This window comes from Gekko japonicus, unplaced genomic scaffold, assembly GCF_001447785.1.
Source record: "Gekko japonicus isolate JY-2015 unplaced genomic scaffold, Gekko_japonicus_V1.1 scaffold1434, whole genome shotgun sequence".
NCBI classification, from domain to species: Eukaryota; Metazoa; Chordata; class Lepidosauria; order Squamata; family Gekkonidae; genus Gekko; species Gekko japonicus.
This window is the reverse complement of record NW_015160884.1, coordinates 373636-399488: the sequence shown is the minus strand read 5'-3', so window position 1 is coordinate 399488 and position 25853 is coordinate 373636. Positions and strand designations below refer to the sequence as shown.

Here is a 25853-nt window from a genome sequence, read left to right as displayed (position 1 = left end):
CCGGCCCTTGAAGGATAGAGAAGGCATTTTGAACTGCCTTCCCTTGGCTTGCCCGGGCACCCCGTGGCTATGGGGTGCCTGGGCAAGCTGGCCCTTGGACGGGCTGGGGAAGGCATGGGGAGGCATTTAAGTGCCTCCCCGATCCTTCAGGGGCCCCCCTAGCCTGCCCGCCTAGGAGTTTCCGGGGGGGGTTGCTGTAGTGGGCGTGGCCAACTCTGAAGCCAGCCGGAACTCCGTTCCTGTGCGTTCCTGCCCAAAAATAGCCCTGATGCTGGCCATCCTCAAGACCACAATGAATCCTCCCTCCTCTACCCCCCAGTTCAACAAATTCTGGCTGCACCGTGGCCTCTTCTCTCACTGTTTATCACTACCCAGTATGTGCTGAGCATCCATTGAGCATGCTAAATTGCTTCTAGGAATAGATGGGAATCCTGACTAGTTTTTTTTTTTTTTTACAAAGTTTATATCCCACCTTTCCGACCTCACAAGGTCCACCAAGGCAGCTAACAAATGAAAGCACATGTAATATCTCATTTCAAAACCATTAAGACTACTCCCCCAACACACCCCCACATCACTGGTGTCTGTGGAAGTATAGCCTGCCACAAATTTTGTGAGTCTTTCAGGTGCTGCTGCTGGACTCTTGCTCTTTTATACCACGCCATTAAAACCATTGAAAACGGAGCTAAAATACATGCTAAGACCTAAAAACAACAGTTGCAACACTAGGCAGGAAAGAGGGACCACTAAGGGCACACCAAACAAAACAGTGTCTTCACCAACTGGTGAAAGGTGGCAACCAAAGGGAACAGATTCCAGCCATTAGCCGGTTACAAATCCTACCCCCGCCCCCAGGGGCAAGGTTCTCAAGTGGACAGTGGGCCAATATTAAAACCTATTCATAAAAAGAAGTACATGTATTTATTGATAATATCAAATTAAAACATATATAGGGGCCCAATTACAGCCAATATACATAATTCATAATCATAACCAGGGCTAAAACAAATGACCTGACGCGTTTCGGCCGGATCGGCCTTCCTCAGAGGTCATACAATTGTGGCTAGATGGTAAGTAGTTACACTCATAAAAACACAATCAAAAATGTATGCATAATACAATTTCAATTAGGACCATAAAAATTCAACCAATGGTCCACAAATAACCTTCTTGGATTGTGTTGCCACAATAAGCACAAATAAAAATAATTATTTGTGCTTATTGTGGCAGCACAATCCAAGAAGGTTATTTGTGGACCATTGGTTGAATTTTTATATCTACTGGGCTAGTGATTGCACTAAAAAGATTGTATGTGCATATTTACTTGGTGCCTGGTTATTTTTCTACTGAACAATTTTCTTTATGGTCCTAATTGAAATTGTATTATGCAGAGTTTAGGGATATGTATTATGCAGAGTTTAGGGATATGAGGGTCACTCCAAAGATCTAACAATATAAGCTCAGGTTGCAAAGGTATCAAATAACCCGTAATATTTTTTATAGACAAGATTACCTTGGACCAAAACCTCTGAACATAAATGCATGACCACCAGCAATGATAGAATGTACCTTGTTCAACTGTGATATCCTTCCTGACCATCTCTTAGATTGTGAGTGGGAGGTACTTCAGTCTGGTGGTTCTGCTTCGACTTGGAAGATAGATTCCAGCAGTTGGCGGGGGGTGGTGGTGCAGTTCTGCCCTCTGGCATTTGGTTTTCTAGGGCTCTTGTTATGTTTTCTGCAGTATTTGCCATTACTGTGGAACCCTGGGCTGAAATCAAGGGATCTGGGGAAAGGTGCCATTTATATACTCAGGACACACTCCCCCCCGCCACCCACCCACTTTCAATCTGATTCAGCTAGGTAGTAAATAGTGAAGAGCAAGATACATTGGTTTTCAGTTTGTTTCCAAGTGCAGTTCAGGATGCTGGCATTCAAGGCCTTTCTGATATTGACCCTGGGTACCTGAAGGTCCATCTCCTCCTTCATGAAGCTGCCTGCCCCTTGAAATCTTCGTGTGAGACCCTTCTCTAGAAGCACTCGCCTTCTGACTAAGCAAGACGGGTAGCCATGTTGTCTGTAGCAGTAGAAAAGAGCAAGAGTCCAATAGAACCTTAAAGACTAACAACATTTGTGGCAGGGTATGGGCGTTCACGAGTGACTGCTCACTTCTTCAGGTATCTACCTGAATGAGCCTCAGATGCCTGAAGAAGTGAACAGGGACTCATGGAAGTTCATACCACTCACAAAACCTCATACTCTGCCACAAATTTTGTTAGTCTTTAAGGTGCTCCTGGACTCTTTCTAACTGAGGTGAGTGGTAATTGGAGCCTTCCCAGTGGTGGCACCAAATCAGTGAAACTCTTTTTTTTCCCACTTGAAGGTAGCACGATGCCTTCTCTGTATGTATTTAGGTACCCCATGTAGACTTTCTTTTGTATTGTTCTTTCTTGATCCTGACCTTATTTTGTTGCCTTTCTGGCGTGGTCAGATCTTTTATGCTGGCGGTTTAAGTTTAAAAACTTCTGCGGCATATATTTTTACTCTTAAGATTGTTACTATACCCTTCCTGTTTTTAACCTCTGCTGTTGCAAGTTAACTTATTCACGCAATCTTTTATGCGATGGCGATTTTAGAGTATTGGAAGCTACTTTGAATGTCTGAAAAGGCTGGGGAGCATTTTAAGAGGCAGAAGGCTGCCAAGTCCCCCCGGGGGGCGGATTTCCCCCCGCTTTGGAGGCCTGATTTCCGCCCCTGCGGACTCGGGCCCCGGGGGAAACCCCACCCCCGCGTGCACGTCACAGGGAAGTGACGTCATGACGCCGGGCACGCTGGGGGCGGGGCCACAGCCATTTGAGGGGGAAACGCTATGTTTTCCCCTCAAATGGCTGTGACCCCGCCCCCAGCATGCCCGGCGTCATGACGTCACTTCCCTGTGACGTGCATGTGGCGCGTGTGCGCTCCGTGCACGCTCCGGGAGCCACCCCAGAATCCCCCACCGGTGAGGTAAGTCCGATTTGGCAACCCTAAGAGTCAGTGTGGTGTAGTGGTTAAGAGGGGCAGACTCTCATCTGGAGAACCAGGTTAGATTCCCCACCCCTCCTCCCTGTGGAGCCTGTGGGGTGGCTCTCAGCTAGTCCCAGAACTCTCTTTCAGACCCACCGCCTACCTGACAAGGCACTTGTAAGCCACTTTGAGACTCCTTAGGGTAGGGGGAAGTGGGGTGTAAGAAACCAACTCTTCTTCTTCTACATCATTTCCCTGCGCCCACTGGTTTGCTGAGCTTTACCTCTGCAGCCTTTTGTGTGCTGGTGTTTTCTCCAGTTTCATTATTGCAGAAGAGAGTGTCAAAATAGGTGCCAGAATTAGCTAGTCAAGAGGCTTCTTCCCATATGTCGCATTAATACAGATGCTGCTCTCCGCAAAGTGCGATCCTGAACAGCTTATTCTGTTTACAATATTTTACAATATTTATAGACCACCGTTCTCGAGGTGGCTTTTGGGTTACAACTCTTTAAAACTACCAATAAAACAGACCTTAGAAAACAGATTAACTGTACAACTAAACTAAAAACCAGCCAGCATGTTCCATAATACCCCAAATACCTAATAGAATAAGGTTTTTTTTCCCCTCCACACTACAAAAGACAACTGGGGAACAACCCACAGTCCTGGCGTCGCTAGCATTGAAATCATCCTACTCATAATGTAGATATAGATGACTGGTCCAAAATATGGAAAACCATAAAATTCATGAGAGCAATACCTTAGATGGCACTGGTCACCAGAAAGAATAGCTAAATGTTATACAAATATGTCTAAAAACTGTTGGAAGTGTAAGCACAGTGTAGGAACTTTCTATCATATGTGGTGGAGGTGCCATATAACTCAAAACTATTAGCGCAAAGTATATAAAAAAATTTATGACATTGTGAACATAGAATTACCATATATACCAGAAGTCTTTTTGTTAAATATACTACCAGACAAGGTTAAAAAACCTGATCAATATGTAATAACATATATATTAAGAGCAGCGCGTATTATGTTAGCGAAATATTGGAAATCGGAAAGAATACCCTTCAAAGAAGATATAATATCTAGATTGTTGGATATAGCGGAGATGGACAAATTGTCAATAATACTACAAGGGAAAGATGGTGACCTGTTTAGAGGAAGATGGAACAGATTATATACCTTGTTAGGTAAAAAATAATGTGATAGACTCGCTGTATGTAACTTTAATATCGTACCAGATACACCTGTTTATGGTGAAGTTAAAATCATAAAAATTTTAGAAAGAAATCATCCTACTCTTAGTACGTAACAACAACGTTCCCTAGAAGATTTGAATTGGGTCTGGGAACAGATAAACTGTCTGGATCTTTTCGAGCAGACTTAATGTGCTTTCTCCACCCTATACCTATAATACAACAGATGGTCGGGGGAATCCCGTTTCAGCCAGATACAGTCACTCTCAGGGTAGCCCTATCTGGGATCCATTTTATTTCTTATAGCCCCTTTTCTTCCCAGTTGGGACACCAAATGGCTTACAACGTTGTTCTTCCCTCATCTGTTTTGTCCTCACAACAAGCTTGTAAAGCCGTCAGGGCTGAGAGAGAATGGCTGCCCCAGGGCCGCCCAGCCAGCTTCCAGGGCACAGCAGGGATTTGAACCAGTCTCCCAGCTCCTGTTCTGACGCTCTAACCACTGCACCACACTGGCGCTCCTTAAGTACATGATAATGATAATAGTTTAATCTAGAAGTCACCAAGGCTTAATGAGGATAGCCAGGTTTCTTTCTGCCACCATTCAGTACAGTTGGTGAACCCAGGGGTCTTTTTGTAGAAAAAGAGGTGCAGGAGCTCATTACCATAACTCATTAGCATAACTTATTTGCATATGTCACACCCCCTGACATCACCGGAAGTGTGTCGGAAGGCAACACCCACCGCTCAGGCTCCACAGGACTCTTTTGGATTGCTAGCTATCGGGGGGGACGGGCAGATCTGTCCTGGCAGAGGAGGGAGAGCTTGTACCTGAATAAAACTTGGTCTTAAAGGTGTCACTGGACTGTTTTGGGCGGGGGCCCGGGGGGAGCTATACAACTTACCTGGCTGCTTCTTGCTCTGACCGAGGGCTGCTGGGAGCAGGCGGTGGGGCTTGTTGCATGTGCTCGCCCGCTGGGCTCTTTACTGCCGGAGCTCCGCTCCTGTGCACTCCTGCAGGAAATGACCCCTGGGTGAACCATCCAAAGCTGGTAAAAGCTTCTGAGCCATCACCCCTTGGCACCCCTAAGCTGCGAACCTGTTCCCGGTGATGGGCATCCCACCAAGGATGTGCATCTCCCCAGCTAGCTAATCCCATGGGGTTCCCACCACTGCAAACTCTACTTAGCTGGATAAGGGCTAAGTTTATCAACCACTGAACCTGGGCAAACATGCAAGGAAGCAGCCACCTCTAACTTGCCTATGATGAAACAGAAAGGAGTTCCGTTTCCACCCACGTCCCCCGAATTCCCTCAGCTGCTTCATGTAGACCAGGAGTCCCTGTCATGGTGCCATTGGGCACCATGGCACCTGTGAAGTGATTTTGGAAAGCGGGTAGGACAAGGCGAGGCTGTTGCCCAGCGCAGTATCTGACTGGCCACTGGAGATCTGTGTGGATCAAAATAATGTTGTTTCAGTGGGAGCTGTCAGCACAGTGTGGCTTTTATCCTCTTCCACTCCTCTTTCCCAGTGTGTATTTTAAATTTACTCCTCTTTTCCCCTGAGCTTCATTATGCCTACTACCTCTGTCAGAATTCCAAAGGCGCCAAAGGTCTGTGGACTCAGGAAGGTTGGAAGCCCCAGATGTAGATGGCAGAGCACTGTGGACAAGTATGATCCTTGGGAAGCCTTGTAAAACAGTCCCCTTGGGGAAGGGACTGTAATCCCCCCCCCCTCAGCACTACCTCCTGGGATTTCCCCCCTCAAGGAGGAGGGGAACCACTGCAGAATGGTGCTTTCATTTTTTTTTTCAAAGACAATTTATTAGGATATAGTAAAAAAAAGTTCAAACATACTTCAAAACTTATACAGTTATATATCCATCCCTCCTCCCTCCCCCCCCCTTTCTCGGCTTCCCACAGTGCTCCAACCTCCAGCCCAATTCTTAAATTTTCTCCATACCTCCTTTTCCCCTTATTCATATCCACAGGTAACTTATCCTTCAACTGTTATTCTTATACATTTATCTATTTTCTACTATCTTTTAATTTTCAATAGCTCCCAAAGCAAAGTAAATTGTCCTTTACCTCCCAGTATTTCTCCAAATATTCTTTAAAGTCTTTCCAGTCTGCAAAAAATTCTTCTGCTTCCAAATTATTAAGTTTCCTTGTCATTTTATCCATTTCAACCATAAAAAGTAGTTTTTTAATCCATTCCCCAATTTCAGGGACTTTATCTTGTTTCCAACATTGAGCATATGTCATTCTGGCAGTTGTGATCATATACCACATCAATGTCCTTTTTGCCATATTGACTTCTTCCATTTTAAGTCCCAAAAGTAATATTTCTGGTTCTTTCGTAAACTTACATTTCACAATTTTTTCCATTTCTGCATGTATCTCAGTCCAAAACATTTTTGCTTTTTCACAAGTCCACCACATATGATAAAACGAGCCCTCTGCATTTTTACACTTCCAACATTTGTTTGACATATTACGTACTATTCATATTTGCAGTCTTTTTTGGTGTCATATACCATCTATACATCATCTTATAACAATTTTCTTTTAAATTATTACACGTTGATATTTTCATTGCATTCTTCCATAAATATTCCCAAGATGACATCGATATTTCTTTATCAGAATGGTGCTTTCAAACATAGAAGGGTCATCCAGAAGAATGCCATCGTCAATGGTGCTGAAAGCCACAGAGCGATCCAGGTTGCATCGGTAGTCATTCTTACTCCCTGTCTCTTTTGGTGCAGGTTGTCACCCAGGTGTCCAAGGCAGTCTTTCCCAAAACCAAGTCTTACTGAAATATTTCCTCTTGAATAATTTTAAAGAACATGTTGGTCATGCATCTGATGGGGGGGTGTTTTAGGTGTAGGCAATGAGGCTATAGAGGTAGGTGACTGCATTCAGTGATCAGTCAGGGTTGCTCCCGGTTCTCTGATTTTGTGGTTATGCCCAGTTAGTTTGTATCATGCTTTAGACTAATGGTTATGGCTTTACCCAAGAAGACCCAGGAATTGTTATTTCTGTGAGAATGATGAGAACTCTAGGAGGAGAAAGCAGCTCATCTGGTTCACAAGAACAGAAGAGAAGCCAGGTTGGATCGGGCCAATGGCCCAGCCAGTCCAACACTCTGTCACACAGTGGCCACAACCCAGGGGCCATCAGGAGGTCCACCAGTGGGGCCAGAACTCCAGAAGCCCTCCCACTGTTGCCCCCCAAGCACTAAGAATACAGAGCGTCACTACCCCAGGAATAAGAACAGAAGAGAAGCCAGGTTGGATCGGGCCAATGGCCCAGCCAGTCCAACACTCTGTCACACAGTGGCCACAACCCAGGGGCCATCAGGAGGTCCACCAGTGGGGCCAGAACTCCAGAAGCCCTCCCACTGTTGCCCCCCAAGCACTAAGAATACAGAGCGTCACTACCCCAGGAATAAGAACAGAAGAGAAGCCAGGTTGGATCGGGCCAATGGCCCAGCCAGTCCAACACTCTGTGTCACACAGTGGCCACAACCCAGGGGCCATCAGGAGGTCCACAAGCGGACCCAGAACCCCAGAAGTTCTCCCCCTGTTGCCCCCCAAGCACTAAGAATACAGAGCGTCACTACCCCAGGAATAAGAACAGAAGAGAAGCCAGGTTGGATCAGGCCAATGGCCCAGCCAGTCCAACACTCTGTGTCACACAGTGGTCCAAATCCAAGTGCCATCAGGAAATCCACCAGCGGGGCCAGAACTCCCATAGGCCTCCCGCTGTTGCCCCCACCCGAGCACCCAGAAGACAGAGCATCACTGCCCCAGACAGAGTATTCCATCTATACCTTGTGGCTAACAGCCACTGATGGACCAGGATCTATTATGCTGAGGTAGCCAAATCTGAGGTAGCTGCGGTGGCTCAAGTGGTTAAGACGCTGAACTGCAGGCTGTGGAAGGTCGGTAGTTCAGCAGTTCAAGACCCGGGTGCCACATGATGGAGTGAGCTCCTGTCTCTAGTTCCAGCTCCTACCAACCTACCAGTTCGAAAGCAAGACATTGCAAGTAGATAAATAGGTACCACTTCGGTGGGAAGGTAACAGCGTTCCGTGCGCCTTGGTGTTGAGTCATGCCGGCCACATGACCACGGAAACGTCTTCGGACAGCGCTGGCTCTTCGGCTTTGAAACGGAGATGAGCACCACAACCCTAGAGTCGGATTCGACTGGCTTTCGAGCAAGGCAACCTTTACCTTTACTAGCCAAATCTTGCAAACCAAGGCTACAAGTTCTAATTGATTTTAATCTGGTTGATTGTGTAACAGAATTTTTCCTTTGTGGGTTTAAGATTCAGCTCTCAGTTAACGAGGGGAGCCGACAGATTGCAAGCCCCTCCGCTGCACCGTGACTAGAAAAACGCATGAGAATCCAGAGGGATGAGAATATCTTTAGCCCCCTTCTGAGCATCTTGTGAATAATTAGGAACTATCTATGAATGCGACTGTGCATAACCTCCTGCTTGGCGAGATAAAGGATTCATCCCTGTTAATCTCTTGCCCCAAAGGATTTTTTTTTCCTTCCTCTTTTTTTCTTCCATGGGTCCTCTCAGTCCTTTTTTCTCTGAAAACAGGTCCTTATTATCTCTTTAGCAGCTGGATTCTCCCCCCACACACACACACATACACTCTTTTCGCTGTATTAATTTTGCAAAATAAAAATATCAGCAGGCTGTTGGGCCGGAGGGCTGATTTCCTCCCCACCCCACCCCCACCCCTTTGTTTTTCTCAAAACTCCAAAGAGCATCTGTTTTTCTAAAAATAACCACCACCACCCCCTGCTATTTTTAACAAACAAGGTGTTGGGGTCAGCTTCCCCGAACGTGTCAGAATGAAAGTGATAGCCAGCCCCGGCTAGAATTCCATTACAACTTCTATCACGAGCGCCAGAGAAAAATTATTAGCTGAACTGAATGCTTCTGCCCTCCCCGCCCTGGTGATGGAAATAAGGCTGCCTTGTGTCATGACTGCTTGATTGGAAAGTAGAGGATTATATAAAAAAGAGGGACCGGCAGATGGGGTCTGCCTTGCTGTGCCAGCATCCTCTAGTTGCTAGTTAACTCTTAACACACAGGTAAGGTAAGTAAATCCCTACTAAGCCATGAGGATCGGTGGGGGGGCCTTCGCTTTCGAATTATTGTGCTGGAGAAGACTCTTGAGAGTCCCTTGGACTGCAAGGAGATCAAATCAGTCAATCCTAAAGGAAATCAACCCTGACTGTTCCCTGGAAGGCCAGATACTGAAGCTGAAGCTCAAAGACTTTGGCCACCCAATGAGAAGGGAGCACTCATTGGAGAAGACCCTGATGCTGGGAAAGATTGAAGGTCAAAGAAGACGGGGACGGCAAAGGATGAGATGGTTGGACAGTGTCATAGATGCAACGAACATGAAGTTGAGCAAACTTCAGAGGACGGCGGAAGACAAGAAGGCCTGGCGTGATGTGGTCCCTGGGGTCGCGAAGAGTCGGGCTCGACTGTGCGACCGAACAACAACAACTTGGGCCAGTCACACCCCCCAGCCTAGCTGTTGCACGATGGTTGAGGAGAAAGGGGAAGAGCCCCTTGTCTGCTACCTGGAGCTCTTTGGGAGAATGGAGGGTACAAATACGATGAGCTCAATAGGGCAAGCCATACGTTTTGTGATCTGTCCTATGCGTAGGGTTGCCAACCTCCAGGTTGCGCCTGGAGACCTCCCCCCTATCACAACTGATCTCCAATAGAAATCAGTTCCTCTGGAGAAATGGCTGCTTCAGAGGGTGGATTCTGTGGCACTGCACCCTGTTGAGATCCCTCCCCTCCCCCGGGCTCCACCCCCAAAATCTCCAGGTGTTTCCCAACCCAGAATTGGCAACCTTACGGACAAGTGGATCAGCACCAATCCCTACCGTGACCTTCTGCCTCAAGCGCTGTCAGCTTCGGCTTCATTCATTCCATCTGCCCCATTCCATCTGTTTGTTGTCCTGCCTTTCTGGCCCCTGTAGAAACTCACTGGTCCCAATGACCGCTGGTCCCCCATCTCTTCCGTCGCGGTGCCTGTACACAGTGGCTGCCCTTTTATATCAATAAAATGCCAGTGCCACGTTTGCCTGTCATGTCCACTTCTTTACCCTCTGTGTGGGCACACATGGGGCGTGTTCAGACGGGGCATTTGCAACGGAATAGGTGCCGGTTGGAATCGGTGTACTTACCGGCGTTCACACAGCGAACATCTGCCTTCCGTCCCTAACCGTTGCAAAGAGCTTTACACCGTTGTATTCTGCCACTTGGTCCCCAAGTGGTGGTATCCTGAGTGCAACAGTTGTAATCGCTTTACCCCCGTCTGATCGCTCTCCACCGTGGCAGAACCGCTTCCGATTTTCGCCCACCTTTTTTTTAAAAGGTCGGCGATATGCGCATGGGCGAAGCTTCGCCCTGGTGTTTGTTAAAAAAGAAAAGGAAAGGTCCTTAGTTTAACGTTTCGGAGGAGTCCGGGACTTCAGGGAGGCCAGTTTGGTCTTTAAACTTTAAAGGTAAGTCCTTAGGTGAAAAGAAAACACAGAGTCATAGAGTTGGAAGAGAAGAAGAAGAAGAGAAGAGATTGGATTTATACCCCGCCCTTCACTTAGAGTCTCAGAGCGGCTTACAAACTCCCTTCCCTTCCCCTCCCCACAACAGACACCCTGTGAGGTAGGTGGGGCTGAGAGAACTCTGACACAAACTGCTCTTTTCCAAAGACAGCTGTGCCAGAGCTTGTGACTGACCCAAGGTCACATCCAAGGGTGTAGACTTTCCAAATTCCCGGGGGGGGCTGGGGCTGGGCCAGAGGCATTGCTTTGCTAGGAGCAAGGGTGGCTCCCGGGGGAGGCTGAGCACCTTCCTGAAAATTTCGGCGGGGGCTGAAGCCCCGCCGCCCCCACGAAGATTACGCCTATGGTCACATCAGCAGCTGCAAGTGGAGGAGTGGGGACTCAAACCCGGTTCTCCCAGATTAGAGTCCGCACACTTAACCACTACACCAAACAGACCATCTAGTCCAACCCCCTGCTCAATGCAGGAGCAGCCTACAGCATCCCTGACAAATATTCATCCAGCCTCTTCTCGAAAGCTGCCAGTGAAGGGGAGCTCACAACCTCCCTGGGCAGCTGATTCCACCTTTGAACCACTCTGACCGTGAAAAAGTTTTTCCTAATATCCAGCCGATACTTTCTGCGTGTAATTTAAACCTGTTGCTTCGGGTCTGCTCCTCTGCTGCCCACTGGAACAGCTCCTTGCCCTCCTCCAAAGGACAGCCTTTCAAATATTTTCAAACATGCCCCTGAGCATGCACAAAGAGCCATTTGATCCCCTGCGATACCGAGGGGCAGGTTTGGCTAGCAGACCAGGGGGCAGGATGCCTGGGGTGGCTCTTGGGTGCGCTTGTGTGACGGGCCTGAGCATCTCCATTCGAGTCCAGGAGGGCCACTAGAGGGCATCTAGCTTTTGAGGGCCACTAGACTCGTATCTGGCTGTTTTGCTGGTTGCCATTCATGACCGTGGTGTAGGGGGCTACTGGGAGAGCACAACACCAGCACGCCCTCTTCTCGCTCTTCTGCTTAGGATGCAGCCCCGTTCCCTGCCTCTCTTCTGCCTTTTCCTCCTCCTCTGGCCTTGGATCCTCCTCCCTATCAAAGCCTTGGTGGGCAGGAGGAAGTGGCTACCTTTCTTAAAGCCACAGGCAGGAGTAGGTGGTGCAGGAGCAATCACTGGAGACCCACTTGCAGAGGTTATGTGACTCGCAGGCTGGGAAGCGCTGTTCTAAAGTTTCCAGTCGGGTTGCCATTCTCTTTCTATCGTACATCGTTCCCCCACAGACTACTCAACGGCAATAAATGCAAAGAGACCAACGAGAGATGCTTCTGGAATCTAATCGCTGCCAGGTTTCTACCCAGAATGGGCAAGACAGAAAGTACCTATTTTCAGCTCCTTGGATGCAAATGTCAGTACTTCACTCATGTATAAATCTGTGGAGCTCTGTGTGAGCGGGGGCTTTCCAAAGAGGAAGCCTCTGTTTACGCAGAGCTTCACAAGTACTGTGGCACTTGTAGGTCGATGCTTGGGTGCCAGATCTTTTTATTATTCTGGAGTCTCCCCAAATTAACATTTTTTTCTCTCTCTCTCTTTTTTTTTTGACCATCTATTTCTGAGGCTGGGTATTTTTGTTGCTCGCGTTGGCAATTTTTTAGTTTGAATACAGTCTGCCTACTCTTTAACTTTCTCAGCAGTTGTGGTAAACGTTAGCGTTTGTGTATTCAGAAGAGGAGAGCCTAGGTATGTTGCACAGATCTCCCCGTTCAGAGTGATGGAGACGCTTTGTGGACAGAAACCGGCAGTGGGGGAGATGTTTCGGCTCCAGCACTTATTTGCTTCCTCGACAAACTCCTTTCAAAAAGATGCATTCTCGTTACCTATCAAACGGATTGGCTTTCCAACGTGTGCAGGAGCCGGCCTTGCCAAAGCGTGTTTGAGGGCCGGCCGCGTCCACTGTCACAGTTCCTAAAGCTGTCCTGTCAACGTAGCAGCATCCCTAGGGATGGGTTGCCATGGAGATCCCAGGCAGTTGTCTGATGTCTGGTCCTCTTTGCAGCTTGCTTTCTGTCTCGAGAATCCACCCTGTCATTTCAAATCTTTTTCATCAACAACGGTTCAAAATGTGAAGGAATTCCCCCGCTGTGGGCCCCTGACTTGCGGCAATAGAGAGCCCGGCGACTGGATGCTGCTAGTAATTTTTATGTTGGGCGATGTCAGCCATGTTTGGATATCACAGGCACGGAAGAAAAGCAGCTGGAAAAAACCGCAAGATGCTTTTCTGGCTTTCAGGGCAACAGAAGTCAGGCTAGGGAAGCTTCAAACTAATCATGCATTTTGAGCAATGGAGGGAATTGAGGCGACATTCTCGTGAAGAAGGACTTTGTCTTACGCATTTGAGTTTTATTGACTTGGGAGCAATCGTTGCAATGAAATCACTAGGGAGAGTCTGGTTTCGTGCGGAGTGGGGCATTTGGTGAAGAGAAGGTGTGATTGTCCAGAGAGACAATGTAGTATTGTGACTGTCATGTCAGAGGAAGGCCGAGGAGAACAGGATTCAAGTCCCCGCTCAGCCGCAAAGCTCCGTGGGCGACCTTGGGCCAGTCCCGGCTTTCTCCCAATCGATCTTGTGTTGTCATTGGGAGGGTCAAATGGGGAAGGGGATACCCTTGATGCTGTCCTGAGCTCGTTGGAGGGAGGATGGGATTTTTTTTTTTAAGGCGATCGATGCCTTGCTCCATCGCTGCAGCCAGCTTGCAGGCAATCCATAATTATCCGTGCCACTTCACGACAGCCAAACAAAGACCAGACAGCAATGTAGTGAATCTGTATTGATAGCTGGCTACATCCCCGAGGGCTCGGGAAACGAACCATTGCGAGGGGTGGTTTATTTATTATCTACACTGTGGTGCCTGAAAGAGGTTCACTTGCAGGCGGCAGCTGAAACTGATTTCCGGGTTCAGGTGAGCAGCCGTGTCGGTCTGAAGCAGGGGTGCCAAACACAAGGCCCAGGGGCTGGAACCGGCCCGTCCAGGGCTGTTATGCGGCCTGCGAGCAACTGGTACAAGGGAGGGAACAGGAGGCTGCTCAGGGGTGGGTGGGCTTCAGCACGATGGGACAGCCTCATCTGCAGCAGTCAAGCGGAACAGCCTCACTGGTAAGCTGGGGGCCATTGCAGCCGCATTCATACCTCTCCAGTCAACCTGCAGCCACAGGAATCAGCGTTTGCATGTGGGGGAGGGGGTGCAGACAGTCCTCTGTTGGGGCACGGGAGCATCTGCCCAGCGCTGCACAGCTGGCTCTCCGGTCCACCCATGTGGGTTTTCCTCTACACCCCCCTCCCAGCCCATGGAGCCTTATAGTAAAGACACACCAACTCGGAGTTTACCCGTTGCTGTCCTTTATAAAGTTTATATCTCCGGTACCCGGAATTATATGGAGCTGCAGTGGCTCAAGTGGTTAAGACGCTGAACTGCAGGCTGTGGAAGGTCAGTAGTTCAGCAGTTCAAGACCCGAGTTGCCGCATGATGGAGTGAGCTCCCGTCTCTAGTTCCAGCTCCTGCCAACCTAGCAGTTCGAAAGCAAGGAATTGCAAGTAGATAAATAGGTACCACTTTGGTGGGAAGGGAACAGCGTTCCTTGCGCCTTGGTGTTTAGTCATGCCGGCCACATGACCACGGAAACGTCTTCGGACAGCGCTGGCTCTTCGGCTTGGAAACGGAGATGAGCACCGCAACCCTAGAGTCGGACTCGACTGGCTTTCGAGCAAGGGAACCTTTACCTTTACCCGGCATTATGTTTTATGGCACACATGGCCAGGCCTGTCAAAGTGACATTAAGGCCAGATCTGGCCCTCGTAACGAATGAGGTCGACACCTCTGGTCTGAAGCAACAGAACAAAGTTTGCAAAGCTGGAGAAATATGAGGATGAGCAGTGGCAATTAAAGACCGCACAGAGAAGCAAAGACAGGAACGGCTATGGATGGAGAAGAAACCTTGCATACAGATGAAATGGGCATCCAGGAACTACAAAACAGACAAGGAACAGTGCCATAATATTTTCTAAACCTGTTGCTGATTTTTTTTTTTTAATGGAGGAAACAGAGAACACTGAGAAACTCAGGACTGTGTGTGTTTAAATTTCCGAACATGCTCTGAGGAATAAAGGAAGCTGACAGATGCAAAACCATAGAAGGGTTTTCATATACCTTCAAAAGATGGGAAATTATAAAGCAAAAGTTTCATTTAAAATCATAAGGCACTAATATTGGTGGCAAACACAAATGTACATGAAAAAAAGAAACATGAGGGGAGAAATTAATATTTCTAAAACAGATATCTGAATATTTGAAACTGTTTTCAAAGGCTGAATACCAGTAGGACGCTCACTCAGTAAGTAAAGGGGTACCAGAATGAGATATTGAGGAATTTCACATTACCCTTTTTAAGCCGGTTTGAAGCCATTTTTGATTGTGGAGTAAACCGGTATAGGGCTGCCATTTCACACATGGCTTTCCCCTACCGGTAAACAGCTGGATCTGAAACGGTTTGCCATTTCAGACTGCACTGCTTTTCCCGCTTTTTCCTGCCATTTTTCGCCCGCATGGGCCATCTCCAGCTTTTTTTTTAACGTTCGCTTTAGAGCGCTATAGCGCTATAACACAACACTCCAGGCATTCCAATGGGGTTGCTATAACGCTGTTTTGCTGTTGTGTTATAGCGCTATAGCGCTATAAAGCGAACGTTAAAAAAAGCCAGAGATCGCCCGCACAGGCGAAAAATGGCAGAAAAAAGCATTTCGAATCAGGGAGAAGAAACTGAAGACTACTTAGAAGTGGTTTACAGGTAAAACAGTTCAGCCCCGTTTCCTGAATGGGACAGAAGCGTTTGTGTGTGGAAGTACAAATATATTCCGGTAGGGAACTGGTTCTAAAACAGTTCTGTCTGAAATGTCAGACCAGAAACCGTTTGGGAACCGTTCCTGAACCGGAATATATCGCCTGTCTGAAATTCCTCATTGTCTAAACATAACATTTAAAAAGTGAGAATGTTCACAAGCAGACTACACGTCATCCAAATAGTTGTTCAACTCCCCCGTCCCCCAAGCAAAAAGAAGAAGCAAAAGAGAAATGACTGTGACAAGGGTGGAAATAACCGTGTTCTATTCAGATGAATTCACCCCAAGTATTAATAACCATTTAAAGCAGAGTGACACAAAGGTCTGTGGAAAGAACTCTGAAGGGGGAAGATAATAACAAATATTACTGAATTAGCTATGCTGTCAAAAAGAAATGATATAGAAACTTCTGACTGAGGGTAGCTCAGGGAATTAAGACAGCATTGCTACACACTGCACAACTGTGAGAAAGGCAGAAAACACCAAAACAGGGACACCCATGAACCTTTACGCACATGAACAGACGGAACAGAACAGAGAAAGGATTGTAGCACAGGCTAAGTTTATTATGGAACAGAGAATACTAAAAAAAGCACGCTGAAACAGTCACTGCTCATTGAAGAGAAGGAAGAATATCGGGGGAAATCATAAAACAATTTGTGGAGACTTCGTCTGATGAAGCATCACATCACTCCTGAATTTGCCTTGCAAGCAAAACACTGAATAACTTCTGGCTGATGTTTTAAAAGAGGAGAAAAACAACTTCACGGGCATTATTAACATGCATTTACTGCACTCATGTTAGGAGCTGCGGTGGCTCAAGTGGTTAAGACGCTGAACTGCAGGCTGTGGAAGGTCGGTAGTTCAGCAGTTCGAGACCCGGGTGCCGCATGATGAAGTGAGCTCCCATCTCTAGTTCCAGCTCCTGCCAACCTAGCAGTTCGAAAGCAAGACATTGCAAGTAGATAAATAGGTACCACTTCGGTGGGAAGGTAACAGCGTTCCGTGCGCCTTGGTGTTTAGTCATGCCGGCCACATGACCACGGAAATGTCTTCGGACAACGCTGGCTCTTCGGCTTTGAAACCGAGCTGAGCACCGCAACCCTAGAGTCGGATTCGACTGGCTTTCGAGCAGGGGAACCTTTACCTTTACCTTTTACTGCACTCATATTCTAAAAGTTTGTCTTTTTAGAAGTTCTTAAGGAAGATTTCAGTGGGTTACAGCAGACCTTCCTTATCTCCTGTTTCTCACTGTGGCCTGCTGTCCTCCCTGAAATGCATCGGGGGGGGGGGGGTTCTACCATAGTAGAAGGAATGAGAGCCCCTGCATTTACCAATAGAGGCGCTCATCCATTTACACAAGACATGGGGAGTACTCCTAATCAGGTATACTCAGAAGTAAGCCCCATTTTATTCAGTGGGGCAGACTCCCGGGAAAGTGTTCGCAGGGCTGGAGCCTTAAGAATCCTATCCATCACAAATACATTTAAAATAAAGCTTTTCAACTTATCACCATAATGATAAATAAAACACAAAATCTTGTATCATTGTGCAAGCAACAGCAAGCAACACTTCCTGTTCTTATGTTTCAAAATATATTGATTCCAAAACACACACACACACACAAACATGTTTAAGTCCTAGGCATTATCAGCTTCTGACAGAGCAACATAGGGACAAAAAAGCCGGCAAAAGACAAAGGGAATCTCATTGCTGGTGGTCACAGCCACTGGCCCTGCCTGAGAGTAGGGCAACAGGGCCTGAACATGTGGAAGACTTTCCTTTTAATCCATTCTCCACGCATGCAGAGGCTGCACGTTTCCTGCTGTTCTCCCTTTGCTGAAACGCTTATCTCTACAGATGTGCAGAAGGAGGTTGTATTGTCTGGAAGTCTCCTATGTACCGCGAGAGACTCCTGGTTCCCAGCTTGTCCCGCGCGCAGGAGGGTATCTAATTGGCCCATTTATTTATTTATTTATTTATTCAATTTCTATACCACTCAATCCCGGAGGCTCTGAGCGGTTTACATAGGCATATTATACTTTCCTAGCTAGGGCCACAATGTATATGGGGGAGGTGAGCGCCTACCAGGCACCCTGCCGGCTTGTTCTTTCTTCTTCCTGCGGCTTCGTGGTGGGTTCTATCTCGGTGCGGCTCCACAGTGGCTCCTTCTGGGTTAGTTCCATAGTCCGCAACGGTGCGACGACTGCTGCACCGGCCTCTGTCCGATTGGCTCCGGCCGTGCTGCGTCGCTGCGCCGACACGTCTCTGGACCAGTCCCCGCCCGGAACATCTGCAGCTTGATGCTGGTTTCGCCGCCATGTTCTTTTCTTTTTTTTTTTGCCGGATCGCCACCTTCGTCTGCCGCCACCACAGTTCTTTTTCGCCGCTACTGTGCTGGAAGGGGGGTGCCATGGGGGGGGGTGCATACGAATACCCTGTATCCTATTAGGCTCTATTGGTTGCCGCCATTCTTAACAGTGCCTGTGTTACTGCATCTATAGCTTTGCAACAAAAGTATAACCGTTCCTGAATGCGTGTACTTCGTTGTGAGCTGTGGGTTCTGACACCAACTCAGCTTAGAGGGAACACTGCTCTCCAGCTACTTTTAATTGGATGTGGACATTAATAACCTTTCTTTGAACTATTCCTCTAAACTTCGTATTTCCCCTCCTGCATATTGCTTATCAGGGCAGCGAATTTTAGCTTGGTGTGTTTTTTTTTTTTTTTTAATCACACTTATCTCTTTCATTCTCCTCTGCAACATTTCCATAATTTCTCCTTTTAATCTCCACATACAAACCCTTTGCTTTCTTTAATTTCTTCTTAAACGTCGTTCAGTTTTATTATGTGTCTCCACACACGTGTTCAGTGTTCCCTCTAAGCTGAGCTGGTGTGAGCTACCTCACAGTTGTTTAGCCTCCGGCTCACAGATTTTTGCCTTAGCTCAGGAAGGGATGGCTCCAAAGCAAACTGATTTATGCAGCAGCCAAATCGCTCGCTCACAACTTTAATGCCAGTAGCTCACAAGGTAGAATTTTTGCTCACAAGACCCCACAGCTTAGAGGGAGCATTGCACGTGTTCCAACAGATTCCAGGCATCATAGAACTTTACTTATTTCCATGTGGTGTAAGAAAACTTGCCTTGACCTGGATAGCCCGAGCTCGTCAGATCTTGGAAGCTAAGCAGAGTCAGCCCTGAGTAATGTTTGGATGGGAGCCCACCAGGGAAGTCCAGGGTTGTTTTGCAGGGGCAGGCACTGGCAAACCACCTCTTTTGGTCTCTTCTCCGACCTTGGATGGCTTTGTTGTTGTTGTTCAGTCGCACAGTCGAGTCCGACTCTTCGCGACCCCATGGACCAGATCACGCCAGGCCTTCCGGTCTTCCGCCGTCCTCTGAAGTTGGCTAAACTTCATGTCCGTTGCATCTATGACACTGTCTAACTATCTCATCCTTTGCCGTCCCCGTCTTCTTTGCCCTTCAGTCTTTCCCAGCATCAGGGCCTTCTTCTCCAGTGAGTGCTCCCTTCTCATTTGGTGGCCAAAGTATTTGAGCTTCAGTTTCATTATCTGGCCTTCCAGAGAACAGTCAAGGTTGATTTCTTTTAGGATTGACTGCAGTCCAAGGGACTCTCAAGAGTCTTCTCCCGGTCTTCTTTGACCTTCAATCTTTCCCAGCATCAGGGCCTTCTTCTCCAGTGAGTGCTCCCTTCTAATTGGGTGGCCAAAGTATTTGAGCTTCAGTTTCATTATCTGGCCTTCCAGGGAACAGTCAGGGTTGATTTCTTTTAGGATTGACTGATTTGATCTTCTTGCAGTCCTGAGACTCTCAAGAGTCTTCTCCCCGTCTTCTTTGACCTTCAATCTTTCCCAGCATCAGGGTCTCCTCCAGTGAGTGCTCCCTTCTCATTGGGTGGCCAAAGTATTTGAGCTTCAGTTTCATTATCTGGCCTTCCAGAGAACAGTCAGGGTCAGTGTTCCCTCTAAGCTGAGTTAGTGTGAGCTAGCTCACCGTTTTTTAGTCTCAGGATCACACATTCTTGTCTTCGCTCAGGAAGGATGGGGCTCCAGAGCAAACTGATTTATGCAGTAGCCAAATCGCTCGCTCGCAACTTTAATGTCCGTCGCTCACCAAGTAGAATTTTTGCTCACAGGACTCCACAGCTTAGAGGGAACATTGGTCAGGGTTGATTTCTTTTAGGATTGACTGATTTGATCTTCTTGGATGGCTTAGGCTAACCCAATCTCGTCAGCTAAGCAGGGTCATCCCTAGTTAATACTTGGGTGGGAGACCACCGGGGAAGTCCCGGGTTGCTACGTAGGGGCAGGCACTGGCAAGCCACCTCTGAACATTTCTTCCCCTGAAAACGTACGGGGTCATCATAAGTTAGCTGTAACTTGATGGCAAAAAGGGGGGGGGAAGGAAACATATCCCTCTGACCAGTCACGGTAGCTCAGCCAGGCCTGTTTGACCAGCAGCCCCAAGATGCCGCACGCCGAGAGAACCCTTTAAGCATCAGCAACAACCACTGCACCTCTGAGTGTCTTTACTCTGCAATAAGAACATAAGAGACGCCAATGTTGGATCAGGCCAAAGGCCCATCCAGTCCAACACTCTGTGTCACACAGTGGCCAGAAATACCAGTGCCATCAGGAGGTCCAGCAGTGGGGCCGCCCAGCAGCCCCAAGATGCCGCACACCGAGAGAACCCTTTAAGCATCAGCAACAACCACTGCACCTCCGAGTGTCTTTACTCTGCAATACTTCCCCTGCAAAAAAAAAAGACCCCTTAATTTTTAAAATTTGAGGAATGCAGTGAACAGGGTGCTGCAAATTTGCTATTCCTGCCCTCCTGGAAGGGTATCGGGCTGAATAGTAAATTGGCATCACATTGCATTGCATTGCCTGTCAAAAGGGTAACTTCTGCCAGCGTCCTGCCTAATGGGTAGGATAACAACAACCCACACTGAGCAGCCTTATCTAAACTAACCCACCTGAGTGGTAGACATGGGCTGGTCACACAACCAAGATGTGAGGGGGATGGGGATGGGGAGAGGCCAAAAAACTGAAGGAACAGTACAGAACAAATGTCTTGGTCCCCCCCCCCCCCCCCCCCCCCCCCCCCTCCCCCCCCCCCCGAGCGACAGTTTCAAGAGGTCCTTCGACTAGTAGATAACTTCAGGCAGAAGGCAAGCTCTTCATTTGTACTTTTCATGGGCTTTCGCTGTATCTGTGTCTTCTTGGACGTCACGAGCTTTTGTGTATTTTTTTTTTCACACCTAAGTCTGGAAAGAGAGGCCATTGCATTACAGAAATGCCTGTAAATGCATTTCTCGTTCGTCTCTGTGTCTGTCCGCAAAACTTCCACTAAGCCGTTTATTTATGAATTGGATTTTTATCCCACCCCTCCCCCAGGATGGGTCTCAGAGCTGCTAAAAACGAACAGCACAATAACAATGAAACAAGAATTTCAATAAAATCCAGCTAAAACTCAACCCACAGCTTTTGGCATAAAAATCCACGGTGTTGTTGGTAGAGTCTGCCAGAATTACATTAATGGACTGCTGGGTGGAATAACACTGCCTTACATGTCCTTGTCAGCTGGTTTTTCCTCGGCTTCTCTTATCTGCTAGCCTAGGCCTGTGACCTGGGTACCATGCTGCGGATGCTTTCCCTGGGAACGTAGACCCATTAGCTTAGGCTGGCTTCAGCTTAATCCCTGATTGGCTCAGACCCATCAGGAGACCCTGTTTTGAAGTGTGTATATCTTCTCATTTCATGCGCTTACAGTTAGTTCTGACACAGAATGTATGCACAGATGAACTGCCTTTACTGTACTCAATAAACTTGAACCTTCTGAAGGAATGTTGTTGAGAACTGATTGCTGCGGGACTCTGGCATCCCTGTGGAATACAGACAAGTCTAGCAGGGCACAAATCTCTTCAGACAGAGCATTTCACCAGGTTGGAGCCACGATGGAAAAGTCCCTCACCCTTGTTGCACTCAGATGGGCAAACTGAGAGCCAGGGACCACAAAAAGGCCACGTGCGGCTGAATGAAGACACCGTGGGGGTTCACAGTGGCAGTCCTTTAGATAAGACAGTTCAAGACCGTTATGGCTCTAAAGGTGAATACCAGCACCATGAATTTGACATAGCAACTGTGTGAGCCTTAACATAATACCTCTCACTTTGTGCAGCTGACGGGATTGAGTGTCTCCAACGGAAAAGATCAACTTGTAGTCTTCCATACCAAAGACAGCAAAGACCTCGTTGTCTGCCTTCTCAGCACGCATCCGGTCAATGAGAGCAGGATTGGGGAGCTGGTCGGAGTTCTGGCAAGCCACTTCAAAAGGTGAGTGTGTTTGATTTTTTTGAATGCTCAGAATCTATGGTCCTTTTCAGACAGCCTCTCTAGTCCATTTCAGGAACTGGTTACTAACCGATTTTTTTCTGTCCTTTCAGACAGACCCGTTTCAGTAACCAGCTGCTAACAGACTTAATTGACCTTTTCATACAATCCCAGTTGTTCCCCATTCAGGAAGCGTGCTTGAGCCGTTGTTGACGAAAACGGCCTTTCTTCCATTTTCAAACCCTCCTTCCACATCCGAATCACTGGTGGGAGCTCTGTGAAAAGCCCCATAGTGCTTCCTGCAACGCCACTTTCTTTCCCCTCCCCTTTTCACCCTACTTGTGGTCGATCTTCCTCTGCCATTTTTTAAAGGTTCTAATGTGAGTGCTGAAACACTAAACAAATATAGCAAATCAATGTAATAGCAGCACCATAGAGATGCCTTGACTCTCAGGCTTGTTTGCAATCCTTCCTCCCCAAGCCCCCGATTGCAGCTCAGCTACATACAGCATCTAGATTATCTGAAAGAACATCTCGGCAACATGGAAAGGACAGAATAAATAAATTATTTGCATCGCAGAGCTACAATCAGGAAGAGGGAGGGCAGACTGCCGTGTACTACTTCCTAGAAGCTGCAGAAAGCTGGCTTGCCAATTGGAAATCGTGCGTGGAGGGAGAGAGAGGGGGGCTCCCCTTTTCAGAACACGCAGGGAGCCTTTTGCTTCCTGATAATTCAGTTGGCATGCAAAGGGCTTTTGCTTTTGTTGCCATTTGAAAATGTGAGTACAGGAGGAGAGAGAGATCCGTTTACATAGCCAGGAGAGGGGGCTTGGAGAGGGAGGATTGCAAACAAGCCTGAGAGTCAAGGCATCTCTATGGTGCCGCTATTACACTGACTTGCTATATTTGTTTAGTGTTTCAGCGCTCACATTAGAAGCTTCAAAAAATGGCTGAGCGGAGTGAAAATGGGAGGGGAAAGAATGTGGCACTGTTTGAAATGGCCAGTTCCCTTCAGGGACGGCTCCTTAATAGAAGGAAATTTGCTGTGTGAAAGCCGCATCCCTGTTTTGCTTTACTAGGAACCAGACCAACAGAAAGTAATGTGAAAAGGGCCCTAATGTCTGCAGGCAAAAGAGATGGAGCTGTGATTGTGGACACCGAACCACTTGATCAGGGACTTCATTGCGTTCTCCTCTTGTATTTATAAGTTGTGTCCAGGCAACATACTTTGGCATCTTTTGCTTTTGCCCAAAGAGCTGCATCCTTAGCACCTTGTCTGAAAATATGCTGGGCTGGAAATGTATCTGCAGTTCACATGGTTTACCACTGGGCATCGTTCTGAAACCTCTCTCTTCCTCTTAGTCCAACCCATATTTTGTCTGCATAGATATTGCACCTTTATCTAGATGTGTAATTGATTTGGCAAATATAATCCAAATACCTGCTTTTTCAAATCCATAAATACGTTATTTCCAGATATGCATATCACTTTTGAATTCGTGTTTGCCTTGTGTCTGGAAAGAGGCTGTTGTGAGAGAAGCAGCCCTTTTCAACCAGGCCAAGTCTTTTAATTTCTAGGAGTCGTACGTTGTACCTTTAATTTCTTTCCCTGTCTCGTGAATTAACTCCTTTGTTGCCTTTGAAGTTCTGTCTCGGCCAGGAACATATTTGGCTGGTTTAACAATTTCTGCTAACGCAGTGTTCCATCTATTTGTTATCTACCCTAACCTTATTTTTCTTTATTTACTTTCTGTATTTACAGTCTGCCTTTCTAACTTAGAGAAAGACATTGCACTAAGGGCCTTCCTTTGAGTGAGTGTGAACAGCAAGCTCAGGTGCATATCTTAGGGTTTCTCCACATTCTCATTTTCCTCACTTCCTGTTTTTTTCAGGGGTGGGGGCCTGTTACTCATGCATTTTGCTCCCTTTAGTGGTCCATTCAATTACACTGGTTTATGTCCAGCATACCTCCCTGCAGATTTAAACTGCAGGTGTGTGCTGGACATAAACCAGTATAATATCAAAATGGCCAGTAGAGGGAGCAAACTGCATGTAGAACATTAACACACACACACACCCAAGAAATGGGAACTTACAAGTGAGAAAAATGAGAATGTGGAAAAGTCCTTCGTTTGTTTCGTCCTTAAAACCTGGTTAGTTGCGTTGGTTGGGAGCTGGTGTATTGTTCTGGTGACTGAAGGAGTCCCAGCATCCCTGTGTTGTCATGGAAATAAAACTGGAATAACCATTCTTTTAGGAATGTGCTAGTTCCAAAGTGGCTTCCTGTTCTCCACAGCTCCAACAAGCATCAATGGTAATCCACCCTTTATTAAAGCATTATGAAGGAGCCCAGTATCTTCTCTGCAGAATCTATTGCTGCATCAGTCTTAAGTATTTCATTATGGGGTTAAGCTTGTATCCTCCTTCCCTTCTGGGGACTGATAGTTCTTTTCAGTTTCTTATTTCATTTTCCTTTCACTGTATCTGTTCCGGGGGGTTTCAAATGCAGATAAATCTTGTGTTAATTAGCAAAGTAAGCTGCTTCCCTCAGCAGTTTTTAATACATGCAGTACAGCAGTCGGATCCAGATCTCACAACTCCTTAAGTTCATGACCAAAGTCAGTATACTACCAGGGGTTTTTTTTAGGGTATAAGTTCATAACTTCTCTTGTAGGCTTTTAGAACATCCACTGAGATGGGTACCCTTATTGACCAGCGTTTCTGTTTTTAAAAAAATCACTTGTCTAACTATCCAAAGAGTTCCAATATCTGTTGAATTCTAGGAGGAAGTTGATAAGCATATCAATTTGGTACTAGGCTTTTACAGGAAATGGATTTTCCAAAGTGTTGGTTTTAGGATGCATCCTTAAACACACATTGTGGATCAAAATAGTACCATTGGTTACTGGAAGGCCTTTTGTGCATGATTAGAAAGAGAAATCAAACCCAACATAGGTATGGGACTGAAAGTGCAGCACAAAGAATGGGACAGGAGTGTAAAGAAATACAGAGTATGCTTCATCTAGAGGGGGCAGTATTGAAGACCACTGAGTTTCACTGTCTCCCCTCCTCTTTGTCTTTGGTTTTCACCTCCTCTTATCTTATCCTTTCCCTTTTCCTTCAGTCACTTTTATATTCATCTATTTTCTCTTTTGTCACGTGCATGAAGGTATGATTGGGATTATATGTGTTATGTGTGCTTGAATGCATTTAAAGCCCGTGCAACTGAAAGCCCTCGATAGCGAAGGAACTTTTATAGATGCTGGAAACAGTCCTCCTGATGTCGAAGGGGGAGGGAGGTTGCAGTATTAAAAATGCATATAATACTTTATCAAAAATTTATGGATTTATGTCTTTACATAAAGATTGAAAGGAATGTTTTGGTTTTACTTGTGGTTCTCATTTGTGGAAACACTGAGCTCTTGAAATTGAGATCTACTCACACAGGAGTTTAGAGCCAAGCGTAGGGCTGCCGGGTCCCCCCACGCTACCGGCGGGGGTTGGGTGGCATAGGGTTGCTAGCTCAGGTTTCTACATTTCTTGAGATTTGGGGGTGGAGCCTGGCAGGGCTATTTTTGGGCAGGAACGCACAGGAAGGGAGTTCCGGCTGGCTCCCAAGTTGGCCACGCCCAGCAGGAACTCATTAGCATAATAGGCCACACCCAACCGCAGAAACTCATTAGGATTGGCTACATTAGGGGTGTGTGGCCTAACATGCAAAGGAGTCCCTGCTACAAAAAAGCCCTGGGTTTTGACAACAAACAAGGTAAACAGAATAAGAAGCAAAAGGTGGGTGTGGCTGGATAACCACACTT

General features: G+C 47.0%; 1 protein-coding gene across 1 annotated transcript in view; it reads left to right on the top strand.

Annotated features, from left to right (window-relative positions):
* Positions 1-25853, top strand: part of LOC107120633 (unconventional myosin-Id-like) — a 196059-nt gene that overhangs the window by 83196 nt on the left and 87010 nt on the right. The window contains exon 11 of the mRNA XM_015423368.1: positions 21887-22041. Coding sequence (XP_015278854.1) covers positions 21887-22041 — 155 coding nt within the window. The remainder of the gene's footprint in view (positions 1-21886; positions 22042-25853) is intronic.